General features: G+C 42.2%; 1 protein-coding gene across 6 annotated transcripts in view; it reads left to right on the forward strand.

The window, feature by feature from the left end:
- The first annotated feature begins 5984 nt into the window (after positions 1-5984).
- The window catches only part of znf423 (zinc finger protein 423), a 333392-nt gene continuing 322853 nt past the window's right edge, over positions 5985-16523 (forward strand). For 3 of the 6 annotated variants that reach the window (XM_059651673.1, XM_048546745.2, XM_048546746.2), the window contains exon 1: positions 5985-7427. Coding sequence is in view for 5 of the 6 variants with exons in the window: in XM_048546745.2 (XP_048402702.1) it covers positions 7388-7427 (40 nt within the window). In the remaining variant the exon portion in view is untranslated. Of the gene's footprint in view, positions 7428-8113; positions 8185-16523 lie in introns of those variants that run through there. The other 3 variants (XM_059651672.1, XM_048546744.2, XM_048546743.2) reach the window with 3 other exon arrangements.

A 16523-nucleotide genomic window follows, 5' to 3' on the forward strand; every position in this document is an offset into this window, starting at 1 on the left:
AATTTGTATTTTTTTTATGCGTTTGAATGCCTTGCTTGCAGGGAGATGGGCTTTTTTTAAATCAAAGCTGAGGTCTGAGAGGAAATTTGAAGAGTAATGAGACATCATATCACATCATCTGATGTGGAGTTCACTCCAGAAGCTTTGGTATACTATAACCACCATAATAAGTGGAAAGAGGCAACATAGTATGGAGCAGGCCAGGCAGCATCAGAGGAACAGGAAAGTCAATGTTTCCAATCGGGATCCTTCTTCAGAACTGGGGAGGGGGAAGGGAGCTGGGGAATAAATAAAGGGTGGAGGGCTGGGGTTGGGGGAATGGAGGTGGGATGGTGATACGCGGATGCAGGTAGGGGGTGGAAGGTATTGATCAGTGGGAAGGATGGGGTGGATAGGTGGAGAAGAAGAAGGACAGGCTCTGCCAGGTCAGGGACACAGGAATGACAGGGAGGTTTGGATATGGGGTGAGGCCTGGGGTGGGGACATTTTAAAACGGGTGAATTCCATGTTCAGGCCATTGGGCTGCAGGTTCCCAAGGTGCAAAATGAGGTGTTGCTCCTTCAGTTTGTGTGTGGGGTCATTGTGGCACGGGAGGAGGCTAGATTATTTTTAAAAATCCAAATTTTATTAAATTCAAATCTCACCCATTTTAACCCATTTAAATCACCATTTGAACCCACATCCTGAGACTGCTAGCATAGGGCACTCGATTTCCAGTCCTGTGTGACTTGACCACTCTGCCTCCTCCTGTTACATTTCAACCTTTTTACATTTCTCAAGATAACTCCTTAATATCTGAAACATGGCTGAAGCTTACTATTTTTGGCTAAATGGAAGTTGCACTGAGTTTGCAGGAGGAATTCTCACTTCAAGGCTCTGCAAATTTTCTCACAATTGTGTTACCAAGCACACCTCATTAACTAAGACAGATTCTAGCTCCATCTTACCATGAGCCATTTCCACAATAACTTGCCATTCACTAGATAAACACCAAAAGACTGACATCCATGTGCCATACTTAAAGCCCATTGTGCACCCAGACAAGCACTGTTAGTCCAGAGCTGCCCTGCATGGTTCCTAACATTTGCCCCAGACATGGCAGTCAGGGGGGAATTGGTAACCTGCTTTGTGGGCGAGGACCTGGAGCTCTTGCTGATGCAAATCCAGGTCTTCCTCATTCCCCAGAACTAGCAGTGGAAGTTAAGCAGCAAGTCCATTCCTGCTCAGATTGAGGTTGCCAGCTGGGTCAAAGCAGTCAGAGCCATCTGGATGATCGCCCAAGCAAGAAAGTTATATTCCTCCTCCATTCCACCAGTGTAACCATTTGCTATTCCTTGCAACCTCTTCCCTCACTTACCCTCATGCACAGCAACCCCAACAACACTAGCCCTGAAAGCCCTATACACTGCCTAATCACCTGTCCTAATACCTGCTGCTTTCTTATTTCATTAGGAAAACAGCCCACAATAAGGTAGAAAGAGTCAAAACAGGTGGTGGGCTGTTAGAGATTTGGGTCTTCATCCCTTATGTGGAGAGCAGTTGACTCTGGGCACCTCAAGCAATGACTGACCATGTTCAAACAACTGGACTGGTATTGGAAGCTGCCTTTGATTTACTGTGCCAGGACCTCCTAAGGGAAGGAAATCTCCCATAACTTGACTGAGGTATGTTGACAACCATCACAAGCTTCCTGCCTATGCATCTATGCTAACCAGCAAGGCAAGACAGAAGTAGTATGAATGATAATGGGAACTGCAGATGCTGGAGAATCCAAGGTAACAAAGTGTGGAGCTGGATGAACACAGCAGGCCAAGCAGCATCTCAGGAGCACACAAGCTGACGTTTCGGGCCTAGACCCTTCGGTATTGGCAGCTGAAGGGGAAAAGTGCACAAAGGCGAGGCAGGATGATGCCAGTACCCAGGTAGGCACAGAGTGAATGAGCACTGTGACAGTGATCAAATAGCCCAGAAATGCAGATTAATCCAGTCCATGAGCTGAGTACATGGCCTGAGTGCATAGCATTCTTGCAGCAGCATTGCAAAGATAGTTACCAATGCAGCCTAAAGTGTAGAAGCGTCTTGTAGGTAGTTTGGAGATGTGCGATGAGGGTTTCTCGAGGCTGGCAGATGTTAGGTGGTAATGTCTGTGGATATGGGGTGTATGGTTGGTGCCCATGGAGTGTGCCCTGAGATATTGCTGCAGGCATCTGACATGGAGTCCCTTGGAGCAAGTGCTAAACTGAGATTGCTAGGTACCCACTCTGAACTCACTGTTCAGTTTTTGCAACATTATCTTATTCAGCATGTTTGGTAGATAGAAAGCTGAATAATGATGAGGCAAGTTGAGACATTGATAAGGATTAACAAGTATTAATCCCCCTTTAATTGGCAACTCACCTGTGTCTAGCAAGTAACTTGCCATGCTGCACAGCTAAAACATAAATGCTGGAGCAAGATGCTCCCGACATTGAGATAAGCTTCTCTGGACTTGTTGCTCAATTCTGCCATAAATCTTGCAAGAGACCACAACACTCAGACCCCCATAAGATCCTCTCTCACAGACACTGTCAGACCTGCCAAACTTGTCCCAGCATTATCAATTTTAAATTCAGATTTCCAGCATCTGCAGTATTTTACTGCTGATTCTGAGTTAAATTTTAAACATGTCTTTAATCACCTGTCCTGATATTTCCGGCTTGCACCTTGGTTGTAGTCTTGTGAGGATCTTGAATATTTTGCCGCTTTAAGCACATGATCTAAGTGCATAAATAAAATTATAAATAATCTATATTTAATAAAAACAGATTTAAAACTGGTTTAAAATTAAAGTGTTTTACCAGTCAAACATTTTAGGTATTTGAAGTTATTTTTGTGATACAGATATGGAGTTTGTCTTAGTTCTAAAGTTCTTCTATGGACTATTCACGTTAATAATAAACTTAATGCATGCAATAAGTCAAGTTCAATATTCCTTTTGAAGTCAAAAAAGTCAAAGTGACAATAATATTTTGCCATCTGAGGATGAGGCAACATTCCCTAAAAGTATATGAAAATATCTATAGAATTCTTGAATAATTTTGATATTTTCCAGGCTAGTCTCTAGTGTTTACACAGCAGCCAGTACTTGAATATAACAATTATCATCATCAGACACACAATTTTAATGAACTGTATTAGTCATTGAAAAAGATGCTTCATCCACTTTAACTCTCGATTGCACAAGCGTTTTAAAGAAAAAGGCACAACATTTTCAAAGATTATCTGAGAGGATTGCCCGAGTTTCATCGAGAATTATATTAAGTTGGACATATTGTAACATTTTCAGCTATTATGGTCGATTCATACATAGCGACCCTCTCGCCTGATTGTAGTTCTTCCTTACAAAACACAGCAAGTGCTAAAGAGAATTCATTTTATGTGAAAAAGGCGCAAAGTACCTATTAAATTATTAAAATGCATATTTCATTCCATAAATATGTATATCGAATATACACTCCAACAACCGAAGTTGAATGGGTACCTGTGCGGATAGGTAACTGAGCACTGTCCAGACCCTATTTAACGACGTAAGAAAGAACATTCCTTGACTGCATTGATGTTTTGTAATAAGCTAAATGACAAACAACGATTATATTACCCTCCTAATTCACAGGTACATTCTTACCACGCTACCAGCATCAGTCCTTTATCGAAATGATTGCACACAATTTATCTGGTGTTACCGAATTCCATTGACTTTTGGCTTATATCTAATGAGCAAGACAAAAAAAACAGCAAGAGGAACTGCTGACTTGGATATTTTAAAATAACGGAGTAAACCTTTGGTCCGATTTCATAAACATTTTGCAATGCCACAAAATGCTTCTTAAAGCACGCTTTTAAAGTACAATTGCAGTGAAACTTTTAGGATGTGTATCGGGTTTAGCCATTAACTGCTTGAGAATTGTCAAGTTCAACAATCACAGCCGGTTTCTAATCGTGGATTTATGTTAAAGAATTAAAGGTAATGTTCCTCCAGCCATTTATTATCTGAAAAAAACGTTTTGTTTATTAGAAAAGTATTAAACAGATAAGAGACGAGTAACAATTTCCCCGGTGTACTGCTCGTAAGTTTTATTGAAGCTCACAACATGTGGTATTATTTTCGTAGTTTGAATCGATTGTTTCCAAATGTATTTACGTTTTGCTCACGCCGTGTCGAAATGTTTCAAGTTTATGGATGTGGCGCTCAGTGTAAACATTTCGCAAATCTGAAAATAAAGTGATTGCAACAGTGAACACTTAAAAGTTTTTCTTTTTAATTAGTGCGCTGTTATTTTGACTAATATGAGTTTGTTATTCAATTTAAAACAACAGTACACTTTAAGGATTTCCTGAAAAATAAAACTGTCTTTAAGAAGTAATTTGTAGCAGAAATAAATCCTATGGTGCTGGAAATTATTTTCTGATCAAGAGATTCGCAATAAATTTCGTAACAGAGAGCACTTCCATTAAGAATTGCATTGATCCTGTTCGTCTGTCCAAGGTTCTCATTTATTCCTTCTTTCGGGATTTTGTAATTAACTTTTGATGTTTCTCCAGATTCTGAGACTCTGTAATTTTGCTCTTGTTATCTAACAAAGAAAGTAAACTACGCCTTTAAACTCTGGTGTCATTTTGGCGGTGCTACTTTTTAAAAAAGTGCTGGGACAAAAATAAATGTTCGGCATGCTAAAATATTTTCCCTGAATGTCCAACAGAATTGTACTAATTTTGAAGTCTTTTCCAGGAGCAGAACGACTGCAAACTTTAGTTTGAGCTCCGGAAGAGGGCGCAAGCTACCTGAACAGACAAGAGACAAGTAGCAGCGAAAGGTACGACCCATTCAACTCGACATTGCACAGAATGTAAGAACGAAAACTATTTACAGCTCTGCATTAGCCCCTGGGGGTGAAGTCAGATCATAGAACCACTAAATTAAAAAAAATCACAATTTTATGACTTACTGCGTTTCTTGTTGTCACTACGGACTTGGTTGGAGGATCACTTGTGTTATTTATGCTGGATAAACAGATAAAATACACACCTCACTATTGAAAAAAATATTTCCCCCCTCCCCGGCTTATTGTATTTATAAGGCTGATAACATCCACCGATTTTCAGAACAGGTTTCCAGTCTGTCTCTTGCTCATCTGTTAACTCCCCTCCAACTCTTACCTCAAAATTGTATTTAAAATCACACAGAGGTGGTCGACAACCACGTCTGAGCAAACACACACACATCCACACAAATAAATTCAAACCGATTATATTTGTTAGCCACATAGGCATAATTCCATCAGTTTATAATTAGATGTAAACGAATTACTAACACTAATACCCTTTTAATTCCACCGTATCATTACGGATATTTTTGAAATTCACTGTGCCCTGCAGGGAGTTACGTGCTGGAAGCTAAAGAATTTCCATTGTTCGGTAGGAATTAGGTTATTAAAAACTGTGAATGCGAGATTGCTTCTGCGAATCAAAGGAGATGTGTAGTAATGGCAACATTAAAGCAGTTTGTGGTTCAGCTGGAGCGACTTGCTTAAATGGCCAAGAGTCTGGTGCCTTCCACTATCATTACCGTTTTTAATATCATTTTTCTGGGGCGGGGGTTGGGTTGCTTTCTGTTGTAATTTCAAAATCGCCTTTCCCGTATAAAGCAGTGGAGTTGAAGGGAGACTGTTAAGTTGCATAGGTTTGGAACAACTGACGCCCCTTTCCCCCCACCGTAAATGATATTTTTTTTCCCTTGCTGTCAGTGCTGCGCGAAACTAATTAGTTTCTTTCGGGATCTCTGTATGAGTTCGATGCAGTTGTTCCGTTCTGAGCGGCGTGTAGTATATATGATTATTTCTTTAAAAGGAATAGAATTAAAGTCGGTAGAAAGGGTGCAGGATTCGAGAGGCTGAATTTGCATTTGGAGGCGTTCGCGGTGCTTTAGTTAGATGTGTGTATCTGAGTGAGAGGAGGCAGTGTGAGGGAGGTATTTATTGTGTGTGTGTTGCAGTCCGCTCCAGGCTTGTCCAGGGCTCCATGCTTTTGGCACGATCGCGCACTCAGGATTTTTTCATTATTCACCATGCGTGCTCTGCACTTGGACAGCGATTTCCTCCGTGATTACGTGTGGCGCGTCTCCCTGCGGGAAAGCTCCCCCGTGGAGAGGTCCTGATGGGTTTGGGCCTTACTTGAATTTCCCAGCTTATTATGTGTCTGCACTGCGCGCTAACGCAGTTCCTCAGCAGCCAGCTCCGCTTCCAACAGCAGCAGCAGCAGAAGCGGCGGCGGTGGCGGCACAAAGAGCTGGCCCTGCTGCCGAGCCGGCCAGCCGGACGGCGGTCATGGCACCAAGCTGGTCCCGCTCGCCGGCCCCCCGTCGGTGAACATCCCCCGCACACTCGGACAGACAGCCCCGCTCTTTCTATGTGTGCGACTAACGGAGGAGGATCGGGACACTCTCCGGGCAGGATAAACAAGGGGCGCCTCGTACCCTCTTTAGATTTCTGGCTAAACAGGTGATCCCTCCCTCCACACACACACACACACACACGTTTAAAAATCCGCCAAGTTTATTATTGTTGTTGTGCAGAGAGTTAAAGCGTCAGATCGACGGGATTTTGTTTTGCTTTTTCCTTTCCTCTCCACTTTTTTTTGCACGCACTCCCCGCGCCCCGCTCCTTGCTGAGAATTTTAGTCCTTGAGGTCGCCGTTGACTTGGGAAAAGGGGGCGGGCGGGAAGGAAGGTTGGTGGTGTTTGTAAGGTTTGCACGGAAGGAAGGTGGAGGTTAATGCAAGTGGATTTCGTGCAACAATAGATCGAAATAAAAGGAGCAGTGGCATACTTTTTTTCCTTTGAAAACATCGAGTTTATTTCGAGGGGGGGGGAAGGAGAAAAATAAACAGGGACCCCCCTCCCGCCGTCTTTCCTCCTCCTCCCCACCCCTCAACTCCCCCGTAAATAATCACTTCTTGTCTTCGCGTGGACTGGCTGGACCCCGCATCCAAATCCACCAGTTGCAAAGAAGTTGGTGTGTGTTGGGAGACAGAAGAGGAAAAGGGAAAAAAAAATAAGAGGGAGAGAGGAGATTTTTCTTATTTTAAAAAAAAGCCACAAACCAAAAAAAAAATTTAAAGAATCATCACTTCACTGAAATCTAGTTTTAGCACCACCACGAACAAAAAAAGTAGGAAGGAGACGTCACACGTAGTCCACTCCGAGAGGTTGAAGTTGCCGCATTGCAACGGGCAGGAGGAGGGAGAGAGAGAGAGAGCACGGAGCAAAGATTGATGTTCGGAGCTCCAGTCCCTGCCCCGGACAGCAGCGCCCACAGGACAGATTCTTCCAGCGGAGTGAAGGACTGGGGACATGTCCAGACGCAAACAGTCTAAGCCTCGGGCTGTTAAAGGTGAGCTTTGCCGTGACGGATTCTTTTAGTTTCTTTCAAAGAAAATCTTTATTTTTTAAAAAAAGGAGAAAAATCTATATGTTAAATGTTGGTTTTGAAGAAGGAGGTTGGCGGGGGGAGCGGGAACGTTCGCACCAGTGGACTTTTCCGCGTGTGCGATCCGCTGGCGCCCAGTTCAGTTGGAGCAGGCTCGAGCCGAGGAGGTTGGGCGCGGGGGTGGTTGGGGGGTGGTGGTGAAGGCTCGGAGAGCGGAGCCAGCGCGCAGGCGGGCGCGCGCGCGCACCCGCACGCGGGCTTCGCCGACAGGGGCAGTATGGAGCTGAGTAGGCACGAGCCTGGGGCGGGGCTGGAAGCACGAGGCCAAGGTGCTGCTGGCGGGTTTCAGTTGTGGAATCCTGCGAGCGCGTTTAAAATAAACGAGGGGCGGCTATCGTTGAGCGCGCAGGCTGGGACAGTTCAAATTCAAACATTGAAAAACTTAGTTCACCTCGCACGTGTCGGTCCGGGAGCGGCGGCCCGCTCTTGGGGAATCTGAAAGGGCTCTTGCGGGGTAGCGGTGGTGTCCCTATCTTTCAGCTTGGAGCCCAAATTCTAATCCCACTTTCTTCGTAGAGGAACATCTCGGAACAGGCTGATTTAGGAAATACTTGCTGCAGAACACTCGCTGGACACCCTGCACCCGGTGCTAGCAGCTGGCTTGTCAGCTTTATGTTGCGCACGAAGAGCTGTGTGTCACCCGTGGGAACTCTATCCACAAGTAATTAACTGCTAAGCACATCAACTAATATTCTTCCAAACACACATGGAGTCATCCCTTGAGATTACGTTGTTACTTGTGGGCCAGAGGGAATGGGTTTCAGTCCAAGCTGCCCCAGAGATCACTTTGGAATAAGTTGATGGATTTTGTTTTAATATTGTCACTTTCCTGTTTGGTTATGTCTTCTATGTAGGGAAGATAAATTTCAACAAATCCCTCATTTAATTTCAATATCGGTTTTTGAAAACAATGTTTTATTGAGGTGTAAAAGTGAATTGGACCGCTGGGTGGTTCAAGACCATCATCCAAAACTCCAAAATGAGAATATATTCAGTTTGCTACATTGTTCCCTTAATTCTCCAAGCAATGATTTCAAGAGATGGAAAATTTGCAAACACTGCTTGTAATTTTCCAATATACTGCTGTTTGCATGCGTGGCTCCTCGTTACTGCCAATGGAAAATTTTAGCCTATAATTTTTCCCTTCTCTTTTTGTTCCGTTATTTGTTTATAGGATAAGAGTAATGCTGGTAAAGCTGCACTCATTGAATCCAAGTTACTCTGAAGGTTGTTGTGGGTCACGTCTTACTTGAACCAATGCAGACCATGTGGATGTGATGCTCCATTCATGGTATTCGATGGGATATTACAGGATTTTGATGCAGCAAAAATGAAGGAATGGGAATATCTTGCTCACTGCGCTGACTTGTTCTTGCTCAGATGTTTCGCTGCCATGCTAGGTAACATTGGGAAGCTTTATTGGAGGACTCACTGATAATGTCACCTAGCACCTGTGACGAAACATCTGCACGAGAACAAGCCAGCTCGGTGAGCAAGTCAATAACCTTATCCATGACCCAGGCTACAGATCTTTGCCAAAACTTTGAATATCTTTCCTGAGTTAGAACTTTGCATAACAGATTTGGTGTCTTATTGATAATGCATGGATAGGATGCATTGGATATTTGACCTGTTATATTAAAGAATGTTATTGCGTCACCAAATCTGATGCTGAAGACTACATTTTTGAATTTGCGATTTGATTTGGAAAATAGTAAAATTGAAATTTTTAGGGGACATTTTTAGAATTGTTTAGATTCTGAAATGAAATTATTTGAGTTGTGTGTTCATTGATGTTTTTCTTATAATATGTCTATTTAGAATGTAATTTCTAAAGGATTAGATTTGTCTTTGGGCCACAATATCATTGGAATATATTGCGTCGAACATGAACAGATTTACAGGCATACCATCTCAATCAAATGTGTGAATTTGAGGAGTAAGGCTTGTGGCTTATAGCCCTTTGAATATCAATTACTGGATCTTTTTAATTAGTCAGTCACATTTAACAATTTAAAAATGTTAATATATTAAATATAGAATTTAGTGTTATTTGAAACATCTGCAGTGTTTGAAGGCATTCAAAAGTATGACAACAGTACGAATATTGTGAAATTTTGTGTTTATCATAGATTGAATAAGTGCGATATCAGATAGTCAAGTTGTATACATAATTGAAAAAAAATGCAAATGAACTCTGTTCATTGCAGAAATGATGTAAAATATGCAGCAATGTTTTATTAATAACATTGTGCACCTTAATTCAGTTTACGCTTCTGGAGATGGTACTTCTGGAACCAAGAAAGTACAGTTGGTATCAGGTTTGTATTCTGGAACCAAGTGAAATATGTAGGGTGTGCATACTTCATTAAGAAGACTATGAGATGTTCCCAGAGAAGCCAGTTTTCACTGCATTGAGTAAAATCTGGCCCATGTGTATGAAAATTTTTGTACTTTCTTGAAGTTCCTGCACACGTAATGTTTCAATATTTTGAGAGTGTGGGTGCTCCTGTCTGTGTTTAATGCCTAGGCTTAGTAGCTTAGCCAGTGAAAGTGATAATGTTTCCGGAAATGGTCTGTTGTGAGATTGGAGAGATTTTTGCGTGAAATGTTTCAACCAGGTCTTTTTGTAATTGCCAGCAAGTTGTACATGTGGATTATAAACTTTAAAAATGCTTGTGGCTGTCAGGCTATCTGGCCATCTCTGTTTGCTATTGCACCTTCTAACATTTGTGACATACTGGTGATTGTGACTCATGAAAAGAAAACGCAAGTCTGGGGGACAAAAACAAAGTTGCTGGGAAAGCTTAGCAGGTCTGGCAGCATCTGTGACGGAAAAAACAGAGTTAATGTTTCAGGTCTGGTGACCGTTCGTCAGAACTCCTTAATTCAGTTCTTGAGTTCTGAGAAATGGTCACCGAACTGGAAACTTTAACTGTTTTTTCCTTCGCAGATGCTACCAGACCTGCTGAGCTTACAGCTTTGTTTTTGTTTCAACTTGAGGTGTAGGTCTTTGTAGATTTCTAACAAAGTGCAGATTTCCTGTCATATCAAACTTACTTTCTAAAACAAAAAGTTTTAAATTTTTCCTCAATAAAATATTGATTCTTGGTGAACCAGCTGCTAAGCAATGTGACTGCCATTGCTTTATCCAAAGTGATGAGAAATGAATTTCAAGGAGTTACAGCATCAATCATAATATAGGAATGGACATTTTTATCTAAGAGATAATAGGAACTGCTGATGCTGGAGAATCTGAGATAACAAGGTGTAGAGCTGGATGAACGCAGCAGGCCAAGCAACATCAGAGGAGCAGGAAAGCTGACTTTTTGGGTCGAGACCCTTCTTTAGAAATGGGGGAGGGGAAGGGGATTCTGAAATAAATAGGGAGAGAGGGGGAGGTGGATAGAGGATGGATAAAGAAGAAGATTGGTGGAAAGGAGATAGACAGGTCAAAGAGGCGGGGTTGGAGCCAGTAAAGGTGAATGTCGGTGGGGAGTTAGAGTCGGGGTAGGTCAGTCCAGGGAGGATGAGCTGGGCCCCCGACATCCTCACAAAACCAGCCCAACTCGTCCCCGCCTCCCTAACCTGTCCTTCCTCCCACCTATCCACTCTTCCCACCTCAAGCCCCACCCCAATCTCCTACCTACTAGCCTCATCCCACCCCCTTGACCTGTCCATCCTCCCTGGACTGACCTATCCCCTCTTTACCTCTCCACCTACGCTCACCTTTACTGGCTCCACGCCCACCTCTTTGACTTGTCTGTCTCCTGTTCACCTATCTTCCCCTTTTTCCATCGCCTATCCACCTCCCCTCTCTATCTATTTATTTCAGAATCCCTTTCCCTCCCCCATTTCTGAAGAAGGGTCCATAGCCAAAACGCCATCTTTCCTGCTCCTTTGACGCTGCTTGGCCCACTGCGTTCATCCAGCTCGACACCTTGTTATCTCATTTTTATCTAATACTTATTTAACTTTGTGTCAATTTGTTTATGTATTTTAATTGTTTCTTTGGGGCCTTCTTGTTTAATCCTTAAAATTTTTCCTTTTGCTTCTTCTTTCCTGTCTCTTAGTGCTACATGAAATTTTTTTTTTCTCTTCTGTACTTTGCAGTCAAGCCCATTAATACTGTGCCATCCTGAAGCTGTGTCTAGATTGAATCTCTTGCATAAATTTCTGTCTACCTTTATTGTTGAATAAGACCACCAGAAATTGGTATCATATGCCAGAAATGGCCTTACCAAGGCACTGTATAATAAAAGTGTCATTTCTTTTGTATTCTTTTCCCCTTGCAATAAATGCAAGCATACCATTGGCCTTCATAATCAAGTTGTAATTAATACTAACTTCGTACTTTAGGTAACAGGAAATCCAGATACCCCTGAGTTCTGCAATCTCCTGCTAACTTGCAATGTCATTTTCCTCCAAATGTGTCTCTTATTTTCTAGCTGAGTGGCACTGGTGTTACTTTTTCTCACAGAAGATCTTGAATGTTTGGGGGGGAGAAAAAAGCTTTCTCAAAAGACAGTGGAAATACAGTCATTGAATGTTCTTAAGGTAGAGGTAGGCTCTTGGTTAACAGGGGGTGAAGGCTCATTGGGGTTAGGCTGGACTGTAGAGTATCTGATCAGTCTTGATCTTGTTGAATGGTGGTGCATGCTTGATTGACCAAGTGACCTACACTTAGTCCTTAATTGAATGCTTGTACGGTTTTTCTAAGCAATCGAACCATCTTCAGCAGAACATTCTCTTATTATTCGTGCGTGGCTACTTAAGGAATCCATTATGGATCTATTCTGGGCCTCGTCTGTTTGGACATTGGCTGCCATGACCTAAAACTAGTAACAGCAAGTGCCACGTGTGGATGTTAACACTGAGCTCCACCTTGCCATCATCTCTCTCTAATCTTCTTCATTACTATTGCCAGTCTGCTCATCAACATTCAGTTTTGGAAGAAATGCAGTTTGCCCTACTAAATGCTGTACAGACCAAAACATTCATTTTAGGCTCTGTGTCAAGTTATATTCCATTGGGACTGATATCATCTGTCTTGCAGTCTTGGTGAAGCTTTGCTTTCCGGTGTTGTAGTGGATTGCTAACTTCCAGACACACACTAAACCTTTTTATACCTGCTTTAGACTAAATATACTTGCTATTGGATCCTGAGTTGGGCTTCTGGTCTTGTATCACTAAAAGCAACTGTTTCTGTTGTTGTGTTTGACACCTGACTAATTTCTTCTGATACCCCCATACTTCCCAACTTGTTTATTCCAGGGCTTAGAAAATTCATGGGTTTGGAAGGTGCTATCTGAGGATCTTTGAATTTCTGCGGTGCATCTTGTCAATAGGAGCCGCAGAGTGTACTAAGTGTTGGTGGAGACAGTGGATGTAGTACAAACAAGCAGGCTGCTTTGTACTGGAAGGTGTCAAGCTTCTTGAGTTGTTGGAGCTGCACTCATCCAGGCAAGTGGGGAGTATTCCATCACACTCCTGACTTGTGCTTTGTAGATGGTGGACAGTCTTTGGGGAATTGGGTAGTGTGTTACTCACAACAATATTCCTACAGCCTGACCTGCTCTTGTTGTCAGTGTTTTTATATGGTGAATCCAGTTGAATCAAGACTAACCCTCTGGATGTTGATAGTGGGAGATTCAAGGGTGATGGTGAGATTGTCTTTTATTGGTGATGATCATAGCCTGGCATTTGCATGGAGAAAATGTTACTTGCTATTTGTCAGCCCAATCCTGGATACTGTCCAGATCTTGTTGCGTTTGAACATAGGCTGCTTCAGTCTCTGAAGAACCGGAAATGGTGATGAACATTGTATTATCATCAGTGAACATTCCCACTTCTGATCTTGTGATGGAGGCAGGCCGTTGATGAAGCAGCTGAAGATGGTTGGGCCTTGGACACTACGCTGAGGAACCCCTGTAAAGATGTCCTGGAGCTGAGGTCTCTGACCTTCAACAACCATGACCATCCTCCTGTGTGTCAGGTATGACTGCAACCAGCGGAGAGTTTGACCCTGATTTCCACTATGATGCCACACTTGGTTGAAGGTCAAGGGCTGTCATTCTCGCCTCACCTCTGGAATTCAACCCTTTTGTACGTGTTTGAAGCAAATGGCCCTGATGGAACCCAAACAAGGTGTTGCTGACCAGGTGCTACTTGATAACATGATTATTGATACCTTCCATCACTTTACTGATTGCAAATTGACTGTTGGGGTAATAACTGGCTGGGTTGGATTCGTCTTGCTTTTCGTGTACAGGACATAGGTGGGCAATTTTCTACGTTGTTAGGTAGGTGCCAGTGTTTTAACTATATTGGAAGAGTTTGGCAAGGGGAAAGACCAGCTCTGGAGCATATGTCTTCAGTACCATTGCTGGAATGTTGCCACGGCCTGTAGCATTTGTAGTGAGCGGTAAGTCCATCCATTTCTTGATGTCATGTGGAGTGAATCGACTTGACTGAAGATTGGTACCTGTTGTGCTGGGGACCAGTAGACAAGGCTGAGATGGATAATCCACTCAGCGCTTCTGGCTGAAGATTGCTGCAATAGCTTTAGTCTTGTCTTTTCCACTGATGTGCTTGGCTCTTCCATCCTTGAAGATAGGATATTTGCACAACCTCGTTCCAGGGATTTGTTTAATTGTCCTCCATCATTCATGACTAGATGTGAATGAGTATAACAATTTTTATTACTGTTTTTCTATTTTTTTTTCCACATCTGACTGTTTCAGGTAAACATTTATAACTGGGGTATTAATTTGTGGTTAATTGAGGTATTCTGAACTCAGATTCCAAAAAAAAATCCACAAATGGTTTGGTTCCAAGCATTCCAGACGGGCACAGTTACCGTGTAGCAATTTTTAAAAACTTATTTGTTAATGGGATGTGGGATTTGCTTGCTAAGGCAGCATTTATTGCTCATTTCTAATTGCCCTCAGGTGGTAAGCTTCCTGTGACTTTGTGTATTTTCTTTTACTAATCGCTAATGACCTTCAATTGGCTTGTTTGCTCTTGAGCCAAGTAAAATGTCTAGTTAGATTTAGCATTGACATGTCTTCTCATAAGCATGCTGCAGTGTACTTCCATATGTTTCTTTCTTCCTGGTTAATTATAGCCAGAGAATCCCTTGTAATGTATTTTCTCTTCCTGCTCATGCGTTCTGTATTTCTGCTGTTGCCCCATTGTCCTTGGTGTTCTCCTGGGTTGTCCCTTGGCCCACTCTTATTTCCAATTCACTTGGTGCCCCTAAGTGACACCATCTGAAGGCAGAGCGTTAAAGTTCCTGTGTGCTGCTGACACCTTGTTCTATCTCACCATTGTGTCTTTGACTCTCCCATGGAAATTTCCTCCGGTTATACTTTGGGAAGACTGTAGCAATGTTTGTAAGTCCTACTCCCAACTCTGTTCCTTAATTGCTGATTCCATCCGTCTCCACATCTGCAGCCTGAGTGCCTGATATTGTGTTCTGCTTCTGATCTTATGCTATCACGAAGAGACTCTCAGTCCAATTTCCTCCTCTTCAACTTTGTCCTCATCTCAACTTATTTACTGCACGAATCCTCATTTGTGCCTTCATTTCTTCTAGACTTGTCTATTCTGACATGCCCCGGGTTGGTCTTCAGCATTCTACATTTTATAATGTGATGTAATCCAAAACTTTGCTCGGTGTTTTACAGCAAACCCGATTGCCTCATGACACCTATGTTAGCTGATTGATATTACTTCTTCATCTAACAACATTTTGATTTTTATAATTCCCATCCTTGTTTTCATATCCTCTGGCTTTGCGACTCCCTATTTCTCTCAGTTTCTCCAGGCCTACAACCCTTTCAGAATGCCTGTGCTCCCCTAATTCTGGCCAGTTATTTGTTTAGAATTGCGAATCCACCTGACCTGCATATCTTTTGGACTGTGGGAAGAAATCCACTCAGACGTCGGGAGACACGGGTTGGCTAATGGAGAATTGCCAGAGACAATTTACCTAGACCATCAGACTGTCAATTAAGATATCATCAATAAATGAGGTGGTATTAGGGGATGCGAGAATTGCAGATATTGCATTCTTGATCATAAGATGAAAGTCAATGCCCAGCAATTACAGATTGGTCAGTTTTGTTCACACAATTTGAGACAAAATTGGTACTCACATGGACAAACATGGATTAGTTACAGAAAGCCAACATAGATTTATTAAAGTTGTTAAAGGTAAATTGTTTTGAATATTTTTCCCCTGATGTAACAGAATAGAAGGGTAAGGTTATATAGTTGATTTAGTTTGCTTGAATTCCTTAAAGGCATTTGGCCAAGTGTCACACCTGGTTTTATCAGCTGAGTTGAAGTCTAGCAGGATACATGGATACAAAGCTTGTATGACAGGAGAAAATGATTGTGATCGGTTGTTTGTTTTTGGACCAGAGGTTGGTACCTTGTGCCATTCACTTGGATTTGGTGGTAGTACTATTATTTTATAGTAATGAACTCGTCTTCAGTGGACAGAGCATAATTTCAAAATTGGCAGGTCATTCTTGATTTGGAAGTATGAAGAACTCAGGAGATTGTGGCAAATTTCAAGAGGATGGGATGGAGGAATAATTGGCTAAGATTTGGACAAAATTTAGTGAATTTTGAAGAGGGAATTTTGAATATAAAATAAGGAATGTAATTTGAATAACTGTGCTAAAGTGGAGTACATAGTGCACAAATTATTTAAGATGGTCTAGTGACATGAGAAAGTGGTTTCTTAAAAAAGACAGATTGGATTCTAACCTTTAAAATTGCACATAGTGTTCAAAAGCAAGAAGTTATGAAGGACTTCACTAAATGCAGCCCATTGGAGCATTTTGTCTGATTCTGGGCATCATCCTTTTGAAAAGATGTGAAGGTATTAAAGAAGATGTAAGAAAGATCAATAATGCTGGCTCCAAGGATGAGGAACCTTTGTGTTTCGTTAGATTGAAGAGGCTGGGGCTATTCTCTTTTTACAGAAGA

This window comes from Stegostoma tigrinum, chromosome 16 (assembly GCF_030684315.1).
Source record: "Stegostoma tigrinum isolate sSteTig4 chromosome 16, sSteTig4.hap1, whole genome shotgun sequence".
Lineage (NCBI taxonomy): Eukaryota > Metazoa > Chordata > Chondrichthyes > Orectolobiformes > Stegostomatidae > Stegostoma > Stegostoma tigrinum.